The sequence below is a fragment of the Gasterosteus aculeatus genome, chromosome 17, assembly GCF_964276395.1.
Source record: "Gasterosteus aculeatus chromosome 17, fGasAcu3.hap1.1, whole genome shotgun sequence".
NCBI lineage: Eukaryota > Metazoa > Chordata > Actinopteri > Perciformes > Gasterosteidae > Gasterosteus > Gasterosteus aculeatus.
In genome coordinates this window covers 4,849,117-4,874,867 of record NC_135705.1, presented here as the reverse complement: position 1 = coordinate 4,874,867, position 25,751 = coordinate 4,849,117, and the positions used below count along the sequence as shown (strand labels likewise).

Sequence of the window (25,751 nt, the reverse complement as noted above, 5' to 3'; positions counted from 1 at the left end):
TCGGGGGGGTTCTCTGTCCCTTCCTCGGCCCGGGGATCAACGGGGAAGTGATCGGCCTGCGGATCGACAGTTCAGGTTGCAGCGATTCTGTCCCACAGCAGAATTTGAGCACCACCTCCCCCCGGTCCCTCCTCCGCCTCAGAGCAGCGATCCAGATCCCTGCTCCGTGCTCAGGAGGCCGCCCATTAGCTACAGCTCGCCTTTCTACTAACCTCAGCATCGTCGACAGAATCCGGTTTCGCCCTTCTCCTTTCTCCTCAAGAGCACCGGCCTAACGCAGGCGGAGGCTCCGAACCTGAAAGACAAAGGGCGAGATTCTTTCAGTGGCCAGCTCGCCAGTTCCGTCTGGATGCTGAGTTGTAAATAGTTTGTCACGGTTCATTGGGAAGATGTTGTATCGGGGAGTGTTTAATGTAATTACCTCCGAGCCTACAGTACGCCATGATGAAGTGGATGATAGAAAATTATCCCTTGTGAAAAAAAAAATATATATTTAATATAATATATCACAATGCGAGTTCCACCAACAAAGAACAACGGCTTACTAAACGAAGCGCTGCGTGCAGCTACGATGTGTGGAACTCAATTAGTTTCTGTCAGTTGTGGAGCAACAGTTACTCTGCACCTTGTGCAATTAGCGTAATTAAACTGCCAACTCCTTCAAATGGAAATTGATTTAAGTGCCTCTGTTTGTAATTTGTAGTCATTTTGTGATCCACTTTATTTTCCGCTGTGCAAGTCAAATTTGTTGGAGCGCGTTAACTATGTTTGATTGGTGCCGATTCAACAGCCGGGTTGAGGTTCGGTTCCATCACAACGCACACAATGATGCTTGGACAACTATTACGGATTGTCGTGGACGCATTGTGGGTTAAACGACAAAGGCCTGCCTGATGTTTCCCGTTGGGTCTCCTCTGACGCCTGAGGAGCAAACGGTGAATATGGGAATGAGTTTGATTTGAGCCCAAGTGTAGAGTCGGATGTGAAGTGGTCATGATGGTACTCCGCTGCAATGCTCCCTCCCCTCTGAGTGGGCACGGCACCGGCCCATTAAATATTCAACGCTGAGATTCCGATATCTGTCTGGGACGTTCTCTCATCTTCTGAGCCATTTTTAGCCGTTTTTTTTTAAATTTCCGAGGTCCAGAGATTCCCTCCGTTATGCCGGGCTGCACCTCACCTCCGTTACATTTTATTATATCGCCATAAGTACACGGCTTGCTAAATGTATTTTGCTTATCTTTTTTTTGCATTCTCTTAAGTTATAGATACCATTACAGGAATGCTTCTCTTCTCTTCATCTCCATTAACGAAAACGATGATCTAATTAGTGGAATTGTTCCCCTGATACTCATCTTGTTTCTGCTTTGCTTTCAAGGCTTTCCAGCTATTCATTTTCTTGCCAGCATGTAGAATTCCAGTCGCTGGCAGGAACTCCTACCAAGCGCCGATCACAAGGGGGCAGTCTTTTACAATAATTTAAGGACCTAAACTGGCTTTCATGCAGTTCTTGGCAACAAGATGCGGCGTACTGTTCTTTTTTAATTTATTTTTTACAAAAAAAATGCTCAGAAAATACACTTAATCCCATTTCTAAAGAAAAAAGTCTTGATTCTCACCACAGTACAACATCGGACCCGCTGAGCTGCAGTGGCCCCTCCTCATTTAAAGCTTTATGTGGAGCCGCGGCTGCTGCAAGAAGAAATACAGCGGTCGCGTTATTTCTTTTTTTTTTTATGAACTGTTTTCCTGAGGGATTAAGCTCTATTTGTGTGTTGTGGGGATAAAAAAAAAGAAGAAACAGTCAAACATGAGCCGAGCTTTGTTCACTGTGGACGGCCTTGGCTGCAGCTTGTTCGTCGTTTCTTTCCCCGCTCCCTCCCTCCTCCACCTTCTCTGTACACGGATGACTTCAGTCTTTCAGGAGAGACTCTGTCAGCTCAGCCTGTCACTCCACATCCGAGGGATGCGCCAGTGTTTGCAAATGCGGCCATTTTAATTAAATCTCTCATCAATCTCCTTTGGAGGTTGGCGACAAGAGGTGCGCCGGCACTCACTCCCTGTTTAGACGAGGCCAATCCGATATAAAGCCAGGGTCATTTACATCATACGGGCCCATCCTTACCTCTCCTCAATATCGGCCAACTCTTCACAACCCAAATGAAAATCAATTATTAAAGTGGCATGAATTACAGGATAAAACTTTCCTTTCTCTCTGCGACTAAGATGAATTACCCCTAATGATGAGAAAATGAGCGACACTGTAGTCGCGTTGGAGTAATTACCAATGAATAAAACATATGGAAATCCGAAATAAATGGTCCTGTACGGCCACTTACTAGCAGCTAATTATGGCCTTAATTGCTTTCTCGATGGTTCCCCTGTCTTTATATCGGAGCTGGAATAAAAACAACTGGCTCCGAATAAAAGGATTTGAGAGCAGGTGAACTATGTTGTCCAGTTGAGGTTTGCTCTGGCAGGCACCTATTGTGCAGACAGACAATGAAGGGTATTAGAATAATCCTATATTACTGACTCATTGTCCTGGTGTGGGGGGGTGGGGGTACCAGTGGACGGCTGAAGGGTAGCGCTTGTGTCTCAAGTCGTGTTCGCTGCCTCTCCGCTGTGCAGTTTCACAGACGACTGCATCCATCCTGGTCAGCAGGACTCTCCTGGGAAGCGAATGCCGCTGTGTTAGAGAGTGTGGACTCAGCAGGACGCACCCCCCCCCCCCAGATGTGTGTGTGTGTGTGTGTGTGACACAAGAAGATAGAGACAAGGGCATCAGCTGTTTTTTTCTTTCTATTAGAGTGAGTGTTTACCTCTGAATTCTCATTGAACACTATGTGTAACACGGCCTCCAGTAGTTGGCTCTTTGGCTCCGTTGGCTCCGTCACAGTGCAACGTCCCTTTAATGAAAATGGGTTTGATGAATGATTGATTCATGCCAGAGTTGAAGCTGCAGAAAACGATTTAAAGCCACCGGCTCTTTAGAGAAGGACTCCGAAATACACTTACAAACACTAGTCCCACCTTGAAAATGAGTTATAGCTCATTATGTTTATCCAGCAAGCAGAGCCACGTTTTAATACCATCGGGGGCATGTAGGTAAACTATAACACTGATGTTGGAGAAGCAAAGTTGGATCATTATTAGCCTTGGGTTCAGCCACATCACATACGACCATTTGATTTAAGGACAATAAAAAGATTTTAATTGTATAATGGGTCTTTTTTTCCCCCTAATGTTTATAAGAATTATTTGATTAATTCAAATAATTATTGGTGGCTGCAACTACTCCACTCAAAATAATATGAGGTCTTTTTTAGTCAAATCAAGAGGGTCGGTTTCTACATTACATGTCATTCAGCCTTTATCCAAAGCGACTTTTTTTTATTTATTACTCAAGTAATAAGTTCATTTTCAACCATAAGAGCGTACTGCGCCAAACCATTGAACATATGTAAGAACCAGACAAAGTGGTCTTGAGTGTCTCTGCAACCAGTGTCTGGCTCTGCTGAAGGCCAGTAGACATAATGCAAGTTCAAGATTTTAGGATGAATGATTATAGCAACCACGTAACTTGTTCAATGTATGCACCTCATGTCTGTCTTCAATTACAAAACGACAACCTATATGCTTGAATGAAATTTCCAAATTGCGGCTGAAGAGTGCGCCGCTCTGTGTCAATCACTAAAACATCACAGGTCTCATCCCTTTTAATCAGGGATTAAACATTTTCCCCTTCAATACATTGGTATTTGAAATTCTGGACACATATCGGCTCTGTCACTTTGAGGCGCCCGGGATAAGAGCGGCGGCAAACATCCTTAAATGTAAATCATCTTGCCAACAGGTCTGCCCTTTGCTGTTGGTGGAAGCTCAATTGATCGGGCGTTTGTTGTTTCATCTCAGAGTCAACCTCAACGGGTCCAGTGCTGGTGCCTTTGGGCCGCGCCAGAGGAGGAGCTGATACATTATTCAGGGGGCCCAACCTAATAAGCAGAGCTGATGCAAATTCGAACACCAATGTTTGCCTAAGTAGCATAAGCTGGAGGTAATGCAGGCATCACCGTGGCGACGTGGTGTCTTTATTCAAACCTCCTCCTCCTCCTCTCTGCTCACACTGTTTTATATCAGGCCAACGAGGAAGTTATGCGCATAAAACACGGCAGCAATTTGCGACTGGCTTAGCACCCCACGTACACCTTAAATCAAGCGCACCCATACACAGCGTTCGCACACAAAGTATGGAAGTCCCAATGAAAGGCCCATTTACGTGCAACCCAACGTGCAGTTGTCTTTTGACTGTCTTATCCTTTGTGGCAGTCTGATTGTCCTGTGTGTGTGTGTGTGTGTGTGTGTGTGTGTGTGTGTGTGTGTGTGTGTGTGTGTGTGTGTGTGTGTGTGTGTGTGCGTGCATACGAGTGTCTGCATGCGTGTTGTTGGTAAGCTAGTTGAACTACGATCGAATGTGTTTGTCCGCCCGTGCTCAAGCTGATGCCTTGCTCGTGGGAACAAGGACATGAATGTGTGAACAAAGCCGCTCAAAGCCTCGCTATCTGAAAAGCCTTCCCTTCACTGTTTTCGCTTTGAAGAGCAGATATAAATGATATGAACTTTCAATAAGCTGCGGATCTCCACTTGACTTCATTACTGGCCTTGATTTTAAGTTAATAATCAGATAGTTTAACAAAGTTCAATTGTGCTTGTTTGAGATTGAGATTGGAAGACAACTGTGAATAAGAGCCTGGCATAAAATCCGTTGGTTTGATATATCAACTTCCCCTAGAATGTGGCAGATGAATTTATAAACGTCTGGCCTTGGATAATAAGAAGGTACGAAAGAGGAATGACAAAGATATGAGCAAGGTCATTTAACAAATGTGCCACAGTCTTATTCCTTATCATTTAATAACATGATCAAATAGGATTCATACTATTTTAAATTATATTTAACACATTATTTGGATAATTAATCATGTGCTTTTACATTGTAAATGTTGGTATAGACTTGTGAATGATGCATTAAGCTTAGTTTAGCAAGACAACAGGCTGCAGGAGTAAGAAGTTAGCATGGCCTTCTGCAAAGTCCCACAATTACGTCGACAAGCACTAACTATCTTATTAAAATGGACATTTAGTTTTCATTTTTAAACTATAGTCAGCTGCCTAATGATTGATTATTTTTTATTTAATTAATTCTATATAATGAATGGTATACCTTCTACTTACATATGAGACTGGTATCATTCTACTCATCTCACTCTTGTAAGAACGGCAAAGAATCAAATTTACCAATAAATGTTAGTATTGTAAATAATACTACCTCTTGATATGTTAGTTTTTTTAAAGCTTGCATGCATGTTTGGACCCTTCCTAAATAGCCTTCTTCACTGCCACATTTAAACATCTCTCTTAAATCACCACTTCTGTTTATCTCGGATGACAGCCGCACAATCTCGAGCGCCGGCAAAGGCAACTCACCTCCACAACTAATTTAACAAACGGAACGATTTCGTTCTACAAGAAGGATCCATTTGTAAATGTCAGACAGAAGGCGACCATTTATTTCGCAGAGGGCCATTTATTAATTTCTCCCTGAGCGGCAAATGGGAGGCATCGGGCCCGCGGGGGACCGCTTGCTGTAGCTGGCGGCCACACTCTGAAAGTCATTCATCAGGAGCGCTTCCCCCTCCCCGAAGTCTCCCCAGCACAGCTGTCTCGATGCCGCCAGGATGAATTAGCTGTGTCATCCTGTGCAGGCAGGGATCCTCGATCCGGCCCGTCCAGCCTCGACGCTTATACAGTGAGGCCCCTGAATCTGTTTCTCAGATTCATGCGCCGATTAGTGTTCCCGGGTGGGGGTTCACACGCCACAGCGGTCGGTTGATGTCCGATGGATTGTTACCACGTGCCCGCTGTTTGCAGAAGGTGGTTTGTGCTCATTACAGCAATAATGCTGCAGAATATTTGTTCAAGGGTTTTAAATCTAGAAATGTGTTTCCCCGGGCATTGATTTACAAAGGCTTCTCACTGTGCCTAAAAACAGCCCTACAGCCTCCCTAATGTCCGATATGGGTCAACATGGGCTTTTTAAAAATTCAGTATCTTGAAAGTAAACCACTTCTTTTACTTTGTGCTGATGTTTAATGTATTGGTACCAGACAGTAAGGGGAACTGGGCAAGCTGGGAGTGAGAACGTGTGGTTAAATATCACACATCAATGAAACAAAAATCCCAATTAGAATCATGAATAAACAAAAATATAATAACTAGAGCAATCCTAGCACCAAAGTGTTTATTTCTGGTTCATCTGGTTCATTTTGCTTTGCACTTCCATAAAGTTGGGGGACCCACATTAGACAAATTGCAAACAAAAAGCGCCAGAATCCAAAGGAGCATCAGCGGCTGCGCTTGCATTTTCTATGTCTTCACGCAGTTTGCTTATGTTGTGTTCAGAGGAATCAAATTAAAACCACGGGCTTGTATTAACAGCACTTACACAAAATTGCTTGTTTAATGCTCAGAAACACCATATTCAGCTTTGTGCCTGAAGCGCTCCGTGTTCAAAGCGTAGAGCAGTGAGCTCCTGAGCTGCACTTCGAACCCTCACAGCTTGTGTGGCTTTTCGTGACACTCGTCCCTTACAGCATATCATGCACACAATCATCCTGCATTTGTTTCCGCCTCCTACTGTGATCCCTCGTGGAGGCTTTGGCGCTAAACGTTCCCGGCGGGAGGCGGCGGAGAGAGAGAATCTTCGATAATTCCACGGACATCACAGGCAGACGGGGGGGGGGGGATGGGAAGGACGCGGGAGGCCGTGCGCTTTAAATGTTAGGACACACGACGGAGGATCGACAGAAGGAGAGTTGGGGGGGGGGTTGGAAGGGGAGCTCTCCCCGCTCGCCCCGTGTCTCAGCAGCATCAACTGCTGAGTGCATCGATAAGCTCCGAGCTCTCACAAACAAACCCTTCTGCCATCGGTGCATGCAGTCAGACGCACAAAGTGGTTTGAACCCGGGGTCTGTTTGCCCCTCGCACACCACACAGGGTTTTCATGACGTGCCGGGATTCAGACTCAGATGTATTTATTTTTATACTGGTTTATCTTCCCTAATGTCCCTAGTTCTTCCCTCCTGTGTCCAACCACCTGCACCTTCCCAGTGCATTTAAGCCACGTGTGTTCCGAGCGTGTCGCGAGACCTTGGCGGTGGTTTTTCCTGGCTTTATGCCTGCTTTTGTCCAGGCATTGATACAGGGTGTAATCCTGGCTGACGGGCTAAAAGCACTCATAAACTGTGACATAAAGTGGCAACTTTCTCATTTCTGTGCTTGTCGATGCCTTTGCATTTCATCTTCAGACGGCTTTTAAGCGTTCGATGCTTCACTGGCGTCGCTGATTGAAAGTGAAGTCTGTTTCTCATTTAGAGGAACTCACAAAACAAAAATGCCGCCATCAACGGATTACTCTTATTCACATTAGCTCCTCGCGATGGAGCAACTAATTCTCCGTGGTCTTTAATGACCTGCCTCGGAAATTCAAAGCATCAGTATGCAATGGAAACTGACATTCGTGTGCCGAGAATGTTTTTTTTTGTGATTACACCCCTTTTCTGTGTCGCCAACGAGTCTGGAGTGTGAAGCGTGTCTATAAATTCACCCGGGCACCCAGTGCTAATGAAAGTCCCCACCAGCCTTTTAAGTTTATCAGATCAAGGATTTGTCTCAGTAATGTCATTGAAATGACTCCGCAAAAGACGGATTCACACAGAAATGAAGTTGGGGCTGGCTGTCGTTACAGTAATGCCATATGTCTATTTTCTTTCAAGGCAACAGCTTTATGGGGCCTGAAATCTTTATTCTTTGAAGAAATAAGTAAGCAGGCGTTTTATGAACTCAAAGAGATTCTGCTACAGGAGTATTATATACACAGCACTGGAAAAAAAATGTTTTTTCTTTTAGCCAAAGTCTGCATTTTTCTTTCCAGCACTGGTCAAGGAAACGGCTCTTTTCATTTGGATTTATTTTTTATTTCTCTTTATTCCCTCTTGATTGAATCAGTGAAAGACGAGTCGGAAACAATTGTTCACCGTAAAAGCTTCAAACCGTTTGTGTAATGTTGATTTAGCGGGTCAATCAAACAGAATATTAATTCACATTTTAAATAAGCAGGCGCTACAAGACTTCAGGTAAGTCTCCGAGGTCCACCAAAAAAATATCCTGGTTTGCTTTCATAACCGCTTCATTAGTGACACTCTTCGAATGCAGTTTCATAGCAACGTGCATTTCGTTTTCTGCTGTTGTTATACTTGCTGTTGGTTTGTGTTCCTCAAGTCAGTACATTAATATCCCTTCACCCTGACGGATTAGTTTGTTGCTCTGAGCCTCTCTTGCAAATACAGTATGTGTCTCTGTTGATGAGCTGGCTGGGAAAACGGGGTTAAACAAATGCTGTCAAATGCCAAAAGCCTCAGCATCCATTTCTGGTGTATGAGACGGATTCACCGGGCCACAGAAAAAAGGGACTAATCACCGTATACGTGCCAAATGTTTATGCTGAAACTTCATTCTCGGGTTGAATCCGTCACGTTCTCTGGATTTCTCACTCTCCTGTTTTCAGGTACACGCCGTCTGCGCAGTCAGTCTGGCACGCATTGATTTCCATGGGAACATCTCTTGAATATGTAATTACAGCATCCCGCCCCGAAGCCACCGTGGGCCCAAGGCTGAGTAACCGCTCCCAAGGACGCAGTGACCCGTTAAAACATGAGCAATCGCCCCAGTAGGAGACCTACCTGTCCTTTGGAGGGGGCGTTATGACGCTGGCATGAGATTGCGAGTGAAAAGGATGAGTAAAGCTTAGGCAATATCCAGAAACATGGATTGCATGATCTCCTCTGTTAACTGTGCTTTACCCTGCGGTCATTTATTGCATTTGTGTGCACTGCGATTATAGTTCACCTTGCCCCAATCTTTCCCTAACTTAAACACAACCGCACGCCTTTCTTAACCCGAAGCCTGTTCCCCTCCCAAAAGGACCTGCACACCGAGTCAATTTGGCTGGAAACATTTCTTAGTTGCCACACAGAAACATACATACGCAGAGCTGTTAAAGTACAACTTTGAAGAGATGGGGCGAGGTTGAGCTGATGACTTGTCTCCCTGAGTTCAGCATGCCGTGGTCCTGCCTGATTGGTGCGCTTGGTGGTCATTTGATTACTGACTTGATGAAGATATATCTATATAGATATACATACTTGCAGCATTAGTTGTCAGTTAATAATCTGACCAAGCCATGTTTTTTTTTTTACAACCTGTCTGACGGTCTGACTGCGGGAAAGGACTTTTTCTTGTTGGCTGTCCCCATATTCCCAGGTCTGAGCTATCACCCAAGCTGCGAAAAAAATAGATTTCTCCTCATTCATGCTCTCTTTCTTTTTCTCACTCACTTACACCATTTTCTTCTCACCTCTCTCCGCCCTCCCCCCACCGTGCAGTCACACAGAAAACTACTCACACACACATGTGTCCAAAAGTAGGAGCAGATGGAGAGAACTTGGCTTTTTTTGTTGTCCGGCTTTTACTCTGCAGTGAAAACACTGTGTGATGATGGCCTTCCAAGCGTGAACCAGCACTTAACCAACACCCCGAGAGACAGAAAGAGAGAGAGAGAGAGAGAGAGAGAGAGAGAGAGAGAGAGAGGCAGACGGCGTTCGCCGAAAAAACGTTTTGTCGATGATGAGGTCAAGCGTGTGTTGAAACAGGTTTTTTCTTCCCCAGCACATGAACTGTGGCACCCAAGGGTACAAAAACACAAAACACTAAATCTGAGTTAGTCTCTTTGGGAGATGCTTTGAAGATGTGCAACATGATTTGCATTTCACCAGAAACATTTTGACCTTTTTGTTTCTCCCCTTGAACATTTAGAGTCTCTCCCCCGGAGCACGTCAGAGACTAAATCGGTAACGCCGAGCAGTTTGCTATAAAACGGTGCGTTGCCGAAAATGATAAACAGCCAGGAACGCATTCGTTCTGCACTGCCGTAGTTAAGATTCAAATATAGTGGATCAGTAATGAAATCGCCTGCACTGTTCACGATGTCCTCTTGTCCGAGAGGTCGTTTTTTTGAGGAAGAATACGGATTTTGTGCCACTTCCGTGCGAGTGTTTGTGTGTGTGACGGGCTTGTAAAGGATGACAAATGTCCTGCTGAGGCGAATGACTTAATTCAGAAAACAGCACATGATGAAAGAGAGAGAGACATTGAGGTGTTGGGTGAGTTTGGAGATGGGAAAGTGAGGATCAAGACTGGGGTTGCAAAAGAGACAGAGGGGACATGTAATTGCAATATGACTGCGAGTGCAACTAAATCCATTCCCCCTGGATTCCCTCGCGCTAACTGCTTGTAATTCGGAATTGTTGATGAAATGGTTCCGTTTGGACTCCCTGTTGCAGCACAGTCGGCCACTAAATCATGCTGGAGAACTTCGCCCAGCAAGCGCTGTGAGACCCCCCCTCCTCCTCCTCCTCCCCATCACCTCCCCATCACCTCGAGCTGCTGCTCGGAGCGTGATAGGACCGCCCCCCTCCCCCCCGCCCCCCCTCTCTCTCTCTCTCTCTCTCTCTCTCTCGGTCCATGAGAAACAGCAGCCATCTGCGAGCGAGTTACGTGGCTCATTCACCACAGCCGGGACCGGCGCGTTGTTTGTTGGAGGCGCCGCGCGCCGGGGAGCCTTCCCCCCCCCCCTCCCCACCTTCTCAAAATGTGCCAGTGCGACGCGTCGGGCTCGAAACCGAGAGCGGGCTCCCTCGCCGAAGCCGGCAAGCTCTTCTTGAAGCACACCACCCTGCACGGCTTGAGGCACGTCTTCCTCAGCGGCTCGTACCCGCGGAGGGTCGCGTGGCTGCTGGCCGTCGTGGCCGCGCTGGCTCTGCTGCTCACCTGGTCGTCCAACCGAGTGCGCTACCTGCTCTCCTCGCCCGTGTACAGCAAGGCGCACATGGTGTACGCCAAGCGCCTCGTCTTCCCCGCCGTCACCATCTGCAACCAGAACCTGCTGCTGCCGCGGCGCATGAAGAAGACGGACCTGTTCAGCGCCGGCAGGTGGCTGGGGCTTTTCGGGAGGAACTGGCAGGTGTCACCCGCCGCGCGGGAGGCGCTGGCGCCTCTCGGCGGGGACGGCGGAGGTGGCGCCGGGGGCGAGCAGCCGCCCTGGAGCCCGCTGTCCCGGATTCTGGACTTCAACCATTTCCTGCCTCCTCCCGCGGAGTCCCAGCCGTCCATGAGGCAGCTGCTGGACCGGCTGGGACACCAGCTGGAGGAGATGCTGCTGCACTGCCGCTACCAGGGAGAGCTGTGCGGGCCGCGTAATTTCAGCACCGTGAGTGGGTCGCCAAAGTTCTTTTCTCCCTGTTTTTAACTCCCCCTCACCCCTCTCTCTCTCTCTCCCCTCGCAACAGGTGGATGCAGCCCCCCCTTCCCCGATTACTGGGCCAATCTTGTATATGTGTCGCTCGGGCGGATATTCATTTTCTTTCAACACATGCGGTCAGCTGGCTGCGCACAATGCGCGTCCCCGTGCACCGTTGCTTGGTGATGCGAAAGCAGCTCTCCCCGTAGGCTTATTTTTTAAAATTGCAACTATCCAGTGTTGCACTCTATGTTGAGTCTACAGATTGATTTACATAATTGGATTTCAACAGCCTGTTTCCTTTTTAGTTTCACTAGATTGTATTGAATCCGCGAGAGTGGAAATGTTGATGCGGTATTTTGCATTTTAAGGAGATCATGGGATGGTATGTTTTTTCATGCGCATCAGTTCTATTTACTGCCTTTTTCTCGCCTCCCCCCTGTCTTTGTGTTTCAATCGTTTAAGGTTTTGACACACCAAACATTAACAAAAGTCCAATCAGTGGAGATGATTGCTGTGGTCCGAACGGGTCCCCCTCCTCTCGTCCATCAGTGCTGGATCAATGTGTTTACAGGCCTTCGCTCACAAGAGGCCAATCTGCGCATAACAAAGACTTTTGGTTCAGTTAGCAAGACTTTACAACAACATTTAACTCTGGCCTCATCGGTAAACTGCAGCCTCATTTGTTGCACTCCATCATTCCGTGTCAAGTGGTCCTCTCTCTCTCCCTCTCTCTCTCTCTCTCTTTCTCTCTCTCTCTCTCTCTCTCCCACCTCATTACCCAAAGTAGTTTTTCTCTAGGTGTTCATGAAACACAGTTTGATGTTTGGCAATCCGTCGCCGTTTGCTGCAGGATTGTTTTATGTTTTGAGGAAAATTTACAATTTTCTGGCCTGACCCTCAGTTTATTTGTGTCGTCAAACCACATCCCCAAAATAATGGATTGAACGGATGCCTTTTTTCCCCCAACTTGCAACTCATCTGGAACCTCAAAACGAGCTATCGCAGTCAAACACATGCCTTCCTTCCAACCTCTTTAGGGACACTTCATGTACAGAGTATTTTAAAGGATCAACAAGCAGCAGCACCGTATTTCAGAGATGACCTTAATGCTTAGGTTTGAGTTTTGGGGATTTGTGCTTGTGCATAGATAATCGATGGTGGAGTTTTCTGGCCTCGCGGCAGGCAACAGGAGCCCTTCGCCGTGAGTCAGACCAGTAGAGTCGGTCGCGCTGGAGAAGTGAGGTGCAGATGAGGGAGGACTGGCCCGTCCACATGCAATACGTCCCAGGATGTATCGACTTTTTTTGTGCTGGGACCACCCATGGTGCGGAGTTGATCTTGAAACTCCATAAATATCGTCCGCTGCCGTCGATCGATCTATCCCTAGCGGCTCCATCATTTCTGTATCCGTGTTTTAACAACTCACAAAACGGGCCTCTTCTCGCTCGCGGGTCTCGGACATTGATTTCATTTACAAAATCCGAGAACATGCAATCAAGCTTCGCCCCCCCCTGCGCTCTATTGATCGACAGCTTTCCTCTCTAAAACTCACGACGAAGTCCAGCTGAAACGGTATTTACAACGTCTGGACAATCAGATGTGAAGGGATGAGGTTTCCGCTTTCTAAAACTTGACTGATTGGTAGTTTTAGCTGGACTTGAATTTGCAATGTCGCTTCGATTTACTTTATATTGATGGTTTGTCCTCCTGGTGGCAACACAACATTGACGCATTTGGAAAAATGTATCGGTCCACCTGTTAAATGTGAGCTCCATAATTTGCTCCTTTTTCTTTGAGGTGAATATTTAACCCTTAAGCGGCTAAATGCTCCACTATGTTTACCAGTCACTAACTAGTATATATTGTTTGGTGCAGGGCAGTTGCAATCTGTTATGTGACAACTAGAAAGAGGCATTTGGACAAAATAACCTAAAATGTAATCTCCCAATGTTCAATGTCCATTTAGTAGCTCAACAGCAAGACTTTGATTTGTTTTTGAGAGATTTGGGGAGCGAGTATTTGCTGAGGTGTGTTTTCTTTTGTTGTTTGTATTGGATGTATTGGAGCATTAAATGTGAAAACTCATTCCACAGGATTAAATGGTATAATGACAGAAAGTAAAATTGCCACACTTCATTATCTCGTCATTTGTTGTATTGTTGTATATTTGGCATCGGCAAATCGTATTTTTAGGTGAGTATATTCAGTGCCAAGCACGAGCCTGACAATCCCTCCGTACGTGTTTGTTTCTGTCCCTGTCATAACACAGCGCTGCGCTCAGCGCTGATGCCGAAGTCAGCGGATAGGAGGGAAAGCGGTTCCCTGGCAACTTCAGCGAACAGCTTGTGCGTCCTTGTCATATTGTCGTGCGAAGGATAGCCGAGGGCCATCTCGGCAGTTTGGGGTTGTGTGCCTGAATTATTTAATATAGATAGAGGCGGTGACATTTCTACGCCCCGTGAGAAGGAGCGAGGGGGATTTCTCTCTCTCTCTCTCTCTTTCCGTTGTTCCTCCTGGGTGGGGTCAGTTGAAATATTTCACTCATGCAATTACAAGTTCAGAAGTTTTTAGCGTAAATGCAATGAATAGAGGGCTCATCGTGGATACCAGACAGACCTCTGAGCCGCCACATATATTTGCTCATCCTTAATGGTGAAAGTGTTTGAGGACACGTTTTGAGAGTTTACCAGCGCTGTTTATAGTCCCTCAATACTCCTGCGATTGCTCCACTTACTTTTTAAATTTCATTCATTTCGACCTTTTTCTTCTCTTTGTGTGCGATGATCGTGCTTGTGCCTCAAGTAAAAGGTTGATTTCTTTTTCTTTTTTTTTTTACAGAAAAGCTCCCGCTGAACTGTGAGAATATAAATGTGTTTAAATGCAACGCCGCACAAACCCTGCGGAAGCGCGGTCGAAGCCGCAGAACACAATGAAAGATCCCGACTCCCCAAGGTCACAAGCGGCACCCACTCCCGCTGCTGCTCCTCACTCATCGCAGCCAGGCACCATCGCTTGGTTTCCACGGCAACTCTGGCGACAGGCCTCCTGCAGTCAATCAAACACGTTATAAACGCGTAGACGCCCAGATGGCCAGCGAGGGGTGGCCGCACATATGCACGCAAACGCTGTACAACTCTCTCCCAGTGGGAGCTCACTCATTCATATAACTACAAAATTGTGCGTCGTGCTGAGAAACACGCACACGCCCCCACGCACGCACACACACAACACTGTTCCTTTGACGCAATTATGACAAATGCTTTTCGGTGTGAGCAAGTCATCTCGCTGAGCGCTCACGCGGATGTTCTCCTGAACAATCAGTCCTCGTCAGCGGCAAACAGGTGAAACTGTGGGAAGAGATTGGCTCACCAATTTGTTTTAGATCTTTTTTTGTGTGTGGGAGGGAGGGGGGGTAAGTAAAAGCTGCCAGGCTCTCATAAGGGTAAAATCTGTGCAAATACAAGTGTCAGAGATGGTTATGTCTCCAGGTTTTGCACATGCTCATCATCCGATATTTTTGTGCAGGTGGTGCTTTGATATGGTAATATCTCGCTGCCTTTCATTCCCAAAGGGTATTGATGAACCGCGATCTAGTTATGGTGAGAGGCGACTCCGGGACTGCACACGGTACAGGCTGCAGACACGGTTTCACACCGAAAGGTCGCATCTTAGATTGTGAGCAACTATTAGAAAGAATGTTTCAACCACTTTGTGGGTCAAAAGCTCCCATTTAACCGCCCCTTCCCACCTGGGAGGCGATCCATCGTGATTCCCGGTACGTTATCAAACAGGCTTCACATAAAACTTTCCCTTTTTGAGTCATGAGTTTTGATTTTTTTTTTCCTCCTCCGTGCGTCTGGTGTTTGTGACATTTAAATAATTTGTCATGTCTTGTCTGACTCATATCTCATAAACGCCTCGTTGAGTGTTTTCCGAGTCCCTCACAACGCATTCACCAGAAATAAAGCAACGTTTTAGACAGTTAGCTAAATAGACAGCAAAAACAAAAGCATTTCGTCGTTATCTTTGTTGTGATGAAGTCATTCGCACCGCTGTCTCGCAACATCGCCCAAATCTCCAGTGATGGTGGTAAAAATCACCTCTACTGGCCTTCAGCAGAGCCAGACACCGGTTGCGAAGACGAGTTTGATCGTATGGATATGAGAAAATAAACTCACTTGATTTATTAAGTCACTTCTCCACACATCTGTTGTATCGTATTTCTCGTACAATATTAAAAAAGGAGGCTTATTTCAGTTATTGCTTTTCCGCTCCCGTTGTCATTTATCCTCCTCCACTTCCTTTTAGCATTTCCTCATACGAATGTCAATACGTTGAAGGTTAATAATAAGTTAATTGTGAGCGAGGAAGCTTTGACGAGGGGCTCACACTCGTCTGGCTTGACAACAAAGTACAGCAGCGTTTTCATCTTGGACCCTGGCCACGGCTTTCCAGTTCCTAATGTCTATGATTCGATTACACATCCATTAGATCGCTGGCAGTTACGTCTTTGCCAATAAATCATTTTTTTTCTTCTGCCGTGCTCCGGAGCTGCTCTCCATATTCTACCATTCGGCGTCTTCCTGACCCACTACTAATAAGACAGAAAACACTCCAGGCATGTAGCATGAAGGCAGGTACACTCAGGAGTCGACGAGGCTGCACCACGTTCATTAAACTCCGCGCTGTGTCTGCGGATTTGTGTTGTATTGAGCAGATAAAAGTTGCACTGAAGCACGTTTCGCTTGCTTGATCTGTTCTCCCTTTTTTCAAGATGCTTAGAATGCAGTTTATTTTTACCCGCTGGGCAAAACAAGACATCTATACAATCCACCGTGGCTATTTAGTGAGCTGTTTTTTATTCATTGAGTCTTCACTTGTCGACAGCATCGGAGACCTCTGAGGTCTGCGCCTGACATCCTGGTGACACCCGTTGACTGCAACGGTGCTCCTGAAACAACAAGTTTAACACTCACAGCTGCAAGCTGAGATGAAATGTCAAGCCTCGATGCGGCCTCTCTCTCTCTCTCTCTCTCTCTCTCTCTCTCTCTCTCTCGTCGTCCCGTTGTGACCAGGTATCACTAAAACTGCTGTTTCTTTCCGTATTTCAGATATTCACACGATATGGGAAGTGCTACACCTTTAATTCAGGCCAAGACGGACGACCCCTCATGGTGACGATGAAGGGCGGGATGGGCAACGGCCTGGAACTGATGTTGGATATCCAGCAGGACGAGTACTTGCCTGTATGGGGGGAGACTGGTAAGCTGACCTTGAGACCTCAGCCTAAACCCCATGATTGCAGTTTCTGTTTTCCCTTAAGTGGGGACGCTAAGTTTTAAAAGAGATGTATCTGTTTTTTTTATCCAATTAAGCACCAAAGAAACCTGTTATTTTCACTGTTGGTGCTATAAGAAAGCTCAGGGCGTTGCACTATTAATGTGACTGTAAAACCTTGAATCCATTTAGCATAGCGAACATGGACACTTGAGGCCGAGTTACGTTTTATCTGCAGCAGATTTATGGTAAGTTATGCACCAGATAAATGACATCTGCTCTGAAATGTTCCCCACACTTTGGTGAATTATGATGTCATTCCAAATGCACCGTGTCCACGGGATGTTATCGACTAGTCTGTAAAACGACAGATGGATATTGATCATAAAAAAAGGTTCTGTCATTCTAATTGAATTGTACGTTTGGCTTCGAGTTCACATGAATCAACCAAGAGCAGAAGCATTTGCGGGATAAAAAAAAAAAAAATCGATCAGCGTTGAGCGCTTATCTACACAGTTAAGTCTCCTCGCTGACGCTCCAGGAGGCCCTGAAACCTTTGTTTTAATGCAGCTGCATATGCGACGGCGTGTTCGCATCAATATTTGACCTACTCTAGGCAGTGAATGAAAAGAGATTATTATCATTATGAGCAGAGAAACACACATGGTCATCGTAAAACATGAAGCGGAAAGCTAATACATAATAATATAAAGCTGCATCCACGCCTTAAGGATTTCAAATATATGAATGTGTATGTAATGTTATTTAATGATTCAAGTCTTTTACAAGAGTGGGTGTTATAAACATTTAAGGGTGCAGTTTCTGAAAATCTAATTTACATACAGAAACACCTCCAGAAGGCCAAATATGGGCAACACATTGTAGCCTTAATATAGAGTCATTTGTATACGGCCACAAATAGGCAGCATGCGGAGAGCCACAATGGTTTATAATGACAGAACCAGACTGCCAAAGAGCTAAATTCTGTATTTTTTAACCTGGACCCTATTCTCCATTGTTTCTGTGCCTAAATCACAATTTTTGAAATTCATTAATTACTGAGACAAGGAGCTCCAACCACTGGCATCAATTAGCGCTTGCTCACGGCTCTCTTTTCATTTTTGCCACCGACTCAGACTGTCATTATAATTGTCTTACAACGTCACACAATGAGATGTTCTTCTTTCTCCCTCACCCGATCCGTTGTGCATGTGTATGTCCGAGTCCCGCTCAAAGAGAATCCTTGTTCTGAAATCTGAATACCAGGCGGCTACAGGCTATAGTCAATGGGCCTCATAGTGTCACAGTCACAGCCCAAATTATTCAAACAATTAGCCACAACATCGATATGCTGAACACTAAGCTCTCTTTAGACCATCAGAAAACCCTGCGCGAGATTTCTTTCTCCATAGATTTCAGGCACTTTAAATACCCTTTTACTTTTACTAACGAAATAATAGAATTGAGAAGTGGCAAAAACTAAATTGAATATCAAATATCGAAATTAAATTTCTTCAGTTTGTGAACTGCATTAGTACGTTTGACACAAAAACATGGTGAAATAGGGCTCGGGTTCAAAAATATCCTAATCGCCCCTCAACGCTCCAAGAAGCTGCAGCAAATGTTTGTGAAATGAATGATGTAGCACCTGCTGCATTATTAAAAATATTGTATGTAGATGTATGTATAGGTCAAGTGATTCTGTAAAGGGTATTATTTCAGCCTCTTAGCCCTTCTCCCTCGTCAGGTGTGGAATATCAAGCTGCTGATTAAACAGCGTTATCATTAAATACGTGTGCCTCCAGGTGGTCGCCAACTTTCTAACTGCCTGCACTAGATAAACAAAGAACGGATCCGATTATCATTATTCAGCCCTAAGCCATGAAAAAACTAAGATTTTTTTTTCTGTATTTCATTGTGCTACAGAGCGCCCACCAATTTGTGGCCTCGATAATGTCCGAATAATCCGAATTGAATATCATTAACGGATCCCCTGGAACCACCGACGGGCGCCACGGTTTCTAAGTGAGACCAGTGAATTTAGAAAGCAGAATTTCCATTTTGACAGAAGTGATAACTATGGTTTATAAATACGAATTAAAAAAAACTGTTGAGGAGGTTTACGATCCATCCATCATTGTTTTGTTTGAGTGTGTTCAATTTGCCCCCAGAAGTGGGGGGAAATGTTCTAACAATCCAACAAAACAAGAAGGAAAATTAATAAATCAGATTATGTGACGCATGGTTAAAGCGCAAAACTGTGAGCAATTCCATCCATATTTTATACCCACTTTCCCCCTGCAGGGTGGCAAGGGGCTCCTTGCATATGCCAGCATGCATTATGTCAGAAGCAGGTTACTCATGGGAGTCTGTGATAGTTTCCAACACATGTGAACACTAACTCGCAATGTAGAGCTTTTACTTCACGTGAGCTACGGGAGGATACACAGGAAGAACACGCAGAAGCCTCACCGACACCACACTCTCACCCTGTCCTGGTCATCTGGTACCAAGAGGCCTCGGCATGAGGACTAAAAACAGACATCCATGTAGGATGTAGTTTGACAAGATTTCCCCCGTGAAAACCATAGCAACGGTATTGAACAATAGACATAATTGCTGTCTATTGCTGCACAGCTGAAATGGCACATTTCTCGGCAGTGTGGCACGCGTGCTCAGCTTCATTTCTATTTTCTCCCGAGGTTCAGCCTAAATATCGGTAATCCAATTGTATAGAGTTGACAGGTGGCCATGACTTAAGGATGACAACCCTCTTTTCAACCGGGAGCTCGGGCTCTGCCCGCCTGTGTATGGTGCTCTAAGCCCCTCGGCATTAGCCGTGGTATCGGCTTTGTACGGGGCCTCCGAAGACCAGTGTGTACCAGTCGGAGTCTGTGGCTCTTTGTCGTCGCCGTCGCGCTGCATTTCACACGCGTCCCTGAGCTCTTTAATTGAAAACCACGCGAAAGCCGGGCTCTTAGAGGAGGGAAGACGGCAGGAAACAGACAACCCACTTCATCCCCGTGCCAACACTGAGAGGAACTCGATATCTTCAATCCAGCATCCGATCCAGGCCTCAGAAAAAAGTGTGTAGGCTTGAGTCCCAATGTCATTGTATTGTGACGTTTTCCCAATCTCATTATCAAAGAGGCCCGTCTGCTTTATCTTAAACACATACAGCGGAGTGCTGTAGCAAAGGAAGCTGTCAGCTGTATTGATTTTCCTTTTATCCTCATCATCATTTATTTATTAATTTATCAATTCACTTTCATGTTTACCGCTGCGGTAAATGACATTCCTGTGGGGTTTATGTTGTCATCATCCTTCCACTTTTTAACTCCTGTATGACCACAATGTGAAGATCCCTTGAAGAACATACATGAATATTCCACTCCAGGAACGCTCATTTCCTCCTACAAGTCGATGATGTTTTATAATTCTTTGTGTTAATTTGAATCTTTCTACATTTGTTTTCCGGCTTGTTTTTCACTCACTTACTGAATAATACTCTCTTCGCTGCGGGGATTTGTCTTCATTGGTTTAGTAACAAACTGCTGCCGGGTAGATCAAGCGGGCCAACGTTTGCATACGAATCCCTGTTGTAAACTATCCTAACCTCTTCATGCCAACAGACGAGACATCGTTTGAAGCGGGGATCAAAGTGCAGATCCACACCCAGGACGAGCCGCCGTTCATCGACCAGCTGGGCTTCGGAGTGGCGCCGGGGTTTCAGACCTTTGTGTCCTGTCAGGAGCAGCGGGTACGTCTTGAGAAAGATGACAGAAATGCAGTTTGGAAAGTTCAAGAATAAATCCCATTTAGTCTGGGAGAACATGTATGTCAGTATTGGCCTTTTTAAAAGCTGGAGGAGGCAGTATATTTTTTTATTGTCATTAGACAAAAGTAGCATAATAACCTTTCGGCAAGAATGCAGTAATTTAGACTTAATCATCGTTAAGTTCAAGCATTGGCAACAACCGTCTACACTGCAAAGATATCTGCATAAAGGAGACAAACTTATCAAATAGATAATCTGACAACATGAGAACAGCGTTTCGGGAAATGGGGAGAAGATGCCAGGGCATCAAATAACAGGTGTCGGCCTTTACAGGCGATAAGTATGCAAAGAAAACAGGAGGCTCATTATCATAAAAGCTGCCGCTTGTTAACAGCATGTGGTTTGTAAAAATGTGTATGAAGCACGTGCATGTGCCTGCGCCCCTCTGGTGGGAGCGAGAGGAGAGCGGCAGGATGCGTGGCTCGAGTTTTCGGTGTTTGTGTCAGATATTTGTTTTTGCACCTCAACATAATGTCGTCTTCAGAAATTCAAGTTTATTATTTTTGAATCAGGCGACTGACCATTTTACTACCAGAGAGTTTGTGGTCCAGTGCAGATAAATATCGGCATAAAAGGCCATGGATGTTTTCTGAGTGATCAAACAACTAAACTTGTGTGTCATCGCTCTTGCCAGAAAATTATATTTATATTGTTCTGCCAAGCTTTCTTACAGCTTTGTGCCAGATCTTGATAAGAGTTGAAAACAATATGTGTTTTCTGTAAATAAAGTCTGTCGTCGGGTTGGATATCATTTTCTAAACAATAGACTGTCTATAAGAAGTTAATCTTATTATCCCGACATCAACAAGTGGTTTGTCAACTATATTATTTAAACGTTTTGGCCAGCGTTAATTTAGTTTTTGGTCTTCGTGATCTTAGGATTTTGTAATTAGAAGTGACATGAGCGTGTGTAACTAATTACAACCAAACGCTGAATAAGACATTTTGAGAAAGGCTATAAAAGGCATCATTAATTTGATTAAACTGAACACACACTGAAAGGGTTCAAATTCAAAGAATACTTTCAATAAAACTGTCAACCTGTCAATCATGAGGTAGCCCCGCCCTACAGAATCCCCTACTTTATTGTCTATTTTTCTGTAAATTGGATCGTTATCTATGCAAAATGAAAATGATGCTGCATTTGAGAAAGCAGTTATTGAATGTTTACTGATCAATTGAGTAGTAGGGTAATCTTCGCCTGGAGTTCTATACAATCCCATTTCCATCACAACCAGAGGAGCCCTCTGCTCACCATTAGAAATAATCCAAATGAAGTCACTGCACTTTTTAGAAAGGGAATGAACCGCCTGAACGTACGCTGCTGTGGCCTGCCTTGCTCTGATGTTGGTTTAGATTCCAAATGTGTCGCGCAAACCCCGTGCCAGTGTTGAGCAAACATCAAGTCATAGTGTAATGTATCGTTGGAATCATTTTGGGTGTTTTGGGGCTTTTTTCGGCCCAGGTGACCCTGCCAGGGTTTGTCGAGCCCTGGGCAGGATCCCACGAGCACTCACGCTCCGCGGCTCGCTCCCCTTTATCCTCAACCATCTGGAGGATCTGCTGCCTCTGAGGCTCTCCTGATGGCTCCGTCCTTGTCTGCCCTCCTCACTCCCAGCAGACTGAGCGCTTTTCCCGAACGCTCGCAGTCTGTATCTCGTTCATTTAAAATTAAAACAGTGAGAGCAGGCGCTCCGGTTAGCGAGCTCATCAGAAGCCCGCCGTGGGTTCAACAGTGTCGAGGCAAATGGGACGCATTCGGAATGTATCTGAAGCTCCACTAAGGGGTATTTTGATATGAATTTCAAATTAAATGACTCGCTGTAATCTGAACAGGTGACTCGTGGTGAAACGTTTGAGATTCGTAATCCCTCTCTGCGCTCTACAAAGATGTTAACCTCCTGATCCAAACACAGACTATATAGTTCAATATTTCTTCCTCCATTACAAATGCTTCTAAACAATAACCTGATAATCAAACTGATCATATAAAGGAAGGTCACCGAGGAAAATGGAATACCTGCATTTTGCTTAAATGAATAGTTGACGATTACAATCTACCAAAACTATCTCTGCCTCAGCTCCACTAGTTAAATGCTACTTGCACATCGTTGCATCAGCATTATCAATCTAATGTTAGCATATAATAATCAGTCACAAAGGACCTTTTCTTGCAGCATTGCAGAGCATCGTCCATGACTGGTGGCGCTCACATGCATAAACGCGCCATAAAAAGCACACACAGACATCCCGGCTATGCCAACAAAGCAAAGAAGCTCAGATTTAAATATGAAATAAGCATAAGCGGCTGTCTGTTGCTGTTTGTTCCTGTTTTATGCTCTGAATTTTGTTTCAAGAGCCTTTGGGAAATACTTCTTCCACCACTTAACAAAGCGTTTCCTTATTATGGATGTTCCCAATTGTCAGGTCACATGGGTGCATGTGCCTCCATGATGGATACCAGCCGAGTATGAGAAGCATCATTGGCATCAGCTCTACGCTGTGTTTTGAAGTACAGATGCTGTTCTGCATTCACAAAAACAAGGTTAAAATCATATAATTTCAGCTGGGAATCAATGCTTGGTTTCACATATAAGGCAAAAAAGTCAATAACAAAGACATTGTCGGTTAAAAGGGCTGTTTTGTGAGCTGGAAATTGAGCACTGAGCCTACAAAATATTCACCAATCCCAATCGTTACCAACTTGAGCCCTCAACATTATTGCAGAAACTCAAACTTTCTTCGGTCAGATTTCGTATTTCTGTTTTGCCCATTTAAACAAAATATATGCCGGTTATTCCTCGGAACTGGGAGAAATTCTGCAAACATACTGCCAAAATATGCTACTGAATCCCTGCATAATGAACGGAGGATAGAACAGGATGGATTTGGGAGTGATCTCAGTCCTTCCACGTCCACACTACCAGTGAGTGTGTTCCAGTGTCGGCGCGCTGCAGCAGGATTTTGCATGCTGCCAATGTCGCGTCTGCAGGAAACTGTGCCTCTTTGTTTATCTCTTTTTCTCCGAAGCTCCCCCACTTTTTACATTTTCAAACAGTCATTACAATTCATCTAATACAATTCCTCTCTCTTTGATATGAGTCCCCCTCTCCCTGTCTCTTCGCTTCGATATTTATTTCCTCAGCTGGCAGACGTTGTCCATATTTATCTAATGCAGTTTGATCAAGTGTATTCAACAGCCTTCTTCAACAGTCAAGTAGCGTAAGACTGTTGGGATCTTCTCAGCCTGCCAAATTCTCACTAAACATGATCCGTGATCACTTTCTCCCTACTTAACACAAAAGGCAAAAAGAACATAATGTTTCTTCTCCATCTTTTTTCCTCCTCTCACCCTTAACAACAGGGGCAATTGAGGTCGCGTGATTTATTTTCCTCTCTATAGTTGTTAAGCAGCACACCAAGATGTCCTAAAATCTTGCAAACCAGCGCACTTGCAGCATCAGGTTTTCGCGCGGATTTAACCGACAGGAAGTAATGATGCCCCAAGGTCGTTGAGGATGGCTGAGTGCAGCTTTTCGAAAATGCACAGAAGTAGAAATAGCAGTACGCTGGGCATTAGAGCGCCATTACCCAGTCACATTGTCAAGTTCAAGTGATGAGGTGAATAAATACACATGGCCGTATTATTGATTAGAGCATTTTACCAAGCTCCGACGGTTTTAACGTTCTGTTCGACTTTGTGAAACGTCCTTGATGTGAAAATGGGCAGAGAGACCGTTCTAATCAGCTGATTAGATTTTGTAGAAAGCTATCTGGCTTGACTTGAGGGTGCTTTACAGTATGTTAATGTGTGTGGACCCTGTACGAGCGTTTTGAACATTGCCTGGAGTTACTAGTAACCGTGGCCGCCTCTTGCACCTCCGCGAAAAATGATAAAAAGCAGATCCCTAAATCACAACAAGCGGCCTTTAATTTATTGCTGCGTGTGCACCGCGGGATGAACTGCTGAGATGGAAACATGCAGCAACTGTTTCATAGCATTTAATGCATCACATTTCGGCGTTATGTGTTTTTTTAGCCTCAAGTGTAAACACGACTGTTTTGGGAGAAGTTTATACTTTTACGTGCATCCTACGTTACATATATTTATTTCTGTTGTGATGTCACGAGAGGCGCCGCCGCTCTCTCCGGGGTAGTTCAAAATAGTGCGAGGACACCGGGTTCAAAATATAACAAAAGGTTTTAATTTCCGTCCTTCAGGTTCAACAGAAAACAGTCAAAACAGGGGGTAACTCAGGCTTCGGTCAATCTTTGCCGGTAGAACTTAACTTAACGGAAATCCACTTCTGTAAGGAAAACAACACCGTCCTCCCGGTCTCTCCTGCCTCCTCGAATCCTTATGGCTTGGTCTGCTCTTCTCAGCTCGTCTCCCTCCAACGGTGTGTCTTCCACCTTTATGAAGGCCTCCGGGTCGTCACACCCTGATGGGTCTCAGGTGTGAGGGGAATGCTCTGAGTTTCGGGGCACCAGCAGATGGAGCCATAGTTAGAGCCATCGCCGGTGAACGTATCTCCCTTCCAAGACCAAGCCTCTCGTGACATCACACATCCCCCCCCTCGAGACCGACGTCCTCGTCGATGTGTAGGAGGTGTAGAAGGCGTCCCGTCTGGAGAGTGCATCCGCGTTGCTGTGGCTCTTGCCCGCCCTGTGGACAACAGAAAAATTAAAGGCTTGTAAGCTCAAGAACCACCTAGTGATCCTACGGTTTGTTTCCTTGTTCTTGGCCATCCACTGCAGAGGGGCATGATCCGACACCACCGTAAACTGTCGGCCCAGGAGGTAGAACCGTAGGGATTCCAGGGCCCAGGTAACTGCGAGGCATTCCTTTTCCACTGTGGAATAGTTCTTCTCCCTTGGAAGTAACTTCCTGCTTATGTAGAGGATTGGGTGTTCCTCCCCCTCACGTGTCTGGGCGAGTACCGCACCCAGACCCACCTCTGAAGCGTCCGCCTGTACGATGAATTCCTTCCGGAAGTCTGGTGCCACCAGGACTGGACCGGAGCACAGAGCCCGCTTCAGGTGGCTGAAGGCCGCCTCCGCCGCAGGGTTCCACCTCACCATTCGGGAGTGCCGTTTGGTGGTCAGTTCTGTTAGAGGGGCTGCTATGGTGGCAAAACCCATAATAAAACGTCGGTAGTAGCCGGCTAGGCCTAAAAATGTCCTCACCTGTTTCTTGGTGATGGGCTGTGGCCAGTC

The 25,751-nt window shown here is 45.4% G+C and overlaps 1 protein-coding gene across 3 annotated transcripts in view; it reads left to right on the top strand.

Annotated features, from left to right (window-relative positions):
- The window catches only part of asic1b (acid-sensing (proton-gated) ion channel 1b), a 121,547-nt gene that overhangs the window by 84,200 nt on the left and 11,596 nt on the right, over nucleotides 1-25,751 (top strand). For 2 of the 3 annotated variants that reach the window (XM_040203791.2, XM_040203789.2), the window contains 2 exons: nucleotides 16,531-16,681; nucleotides 20,329-20,456. In XM_040203791.2, coding sequence (XP_040059725.1) covers nucleotides 16,531-16,681; nucleotides 20,329-20,456 — 279 coding nt within the window. Of the gene's footprint in view, nucleotides 1-10,620; nucleotides 11,387-16,530; nucleotides 16,682-20,328; nucleotides 20,457-25,751 lie in introns of those variants that run through there. The other variant, XM_040203790.2, reaches the window with a different exon arrangement.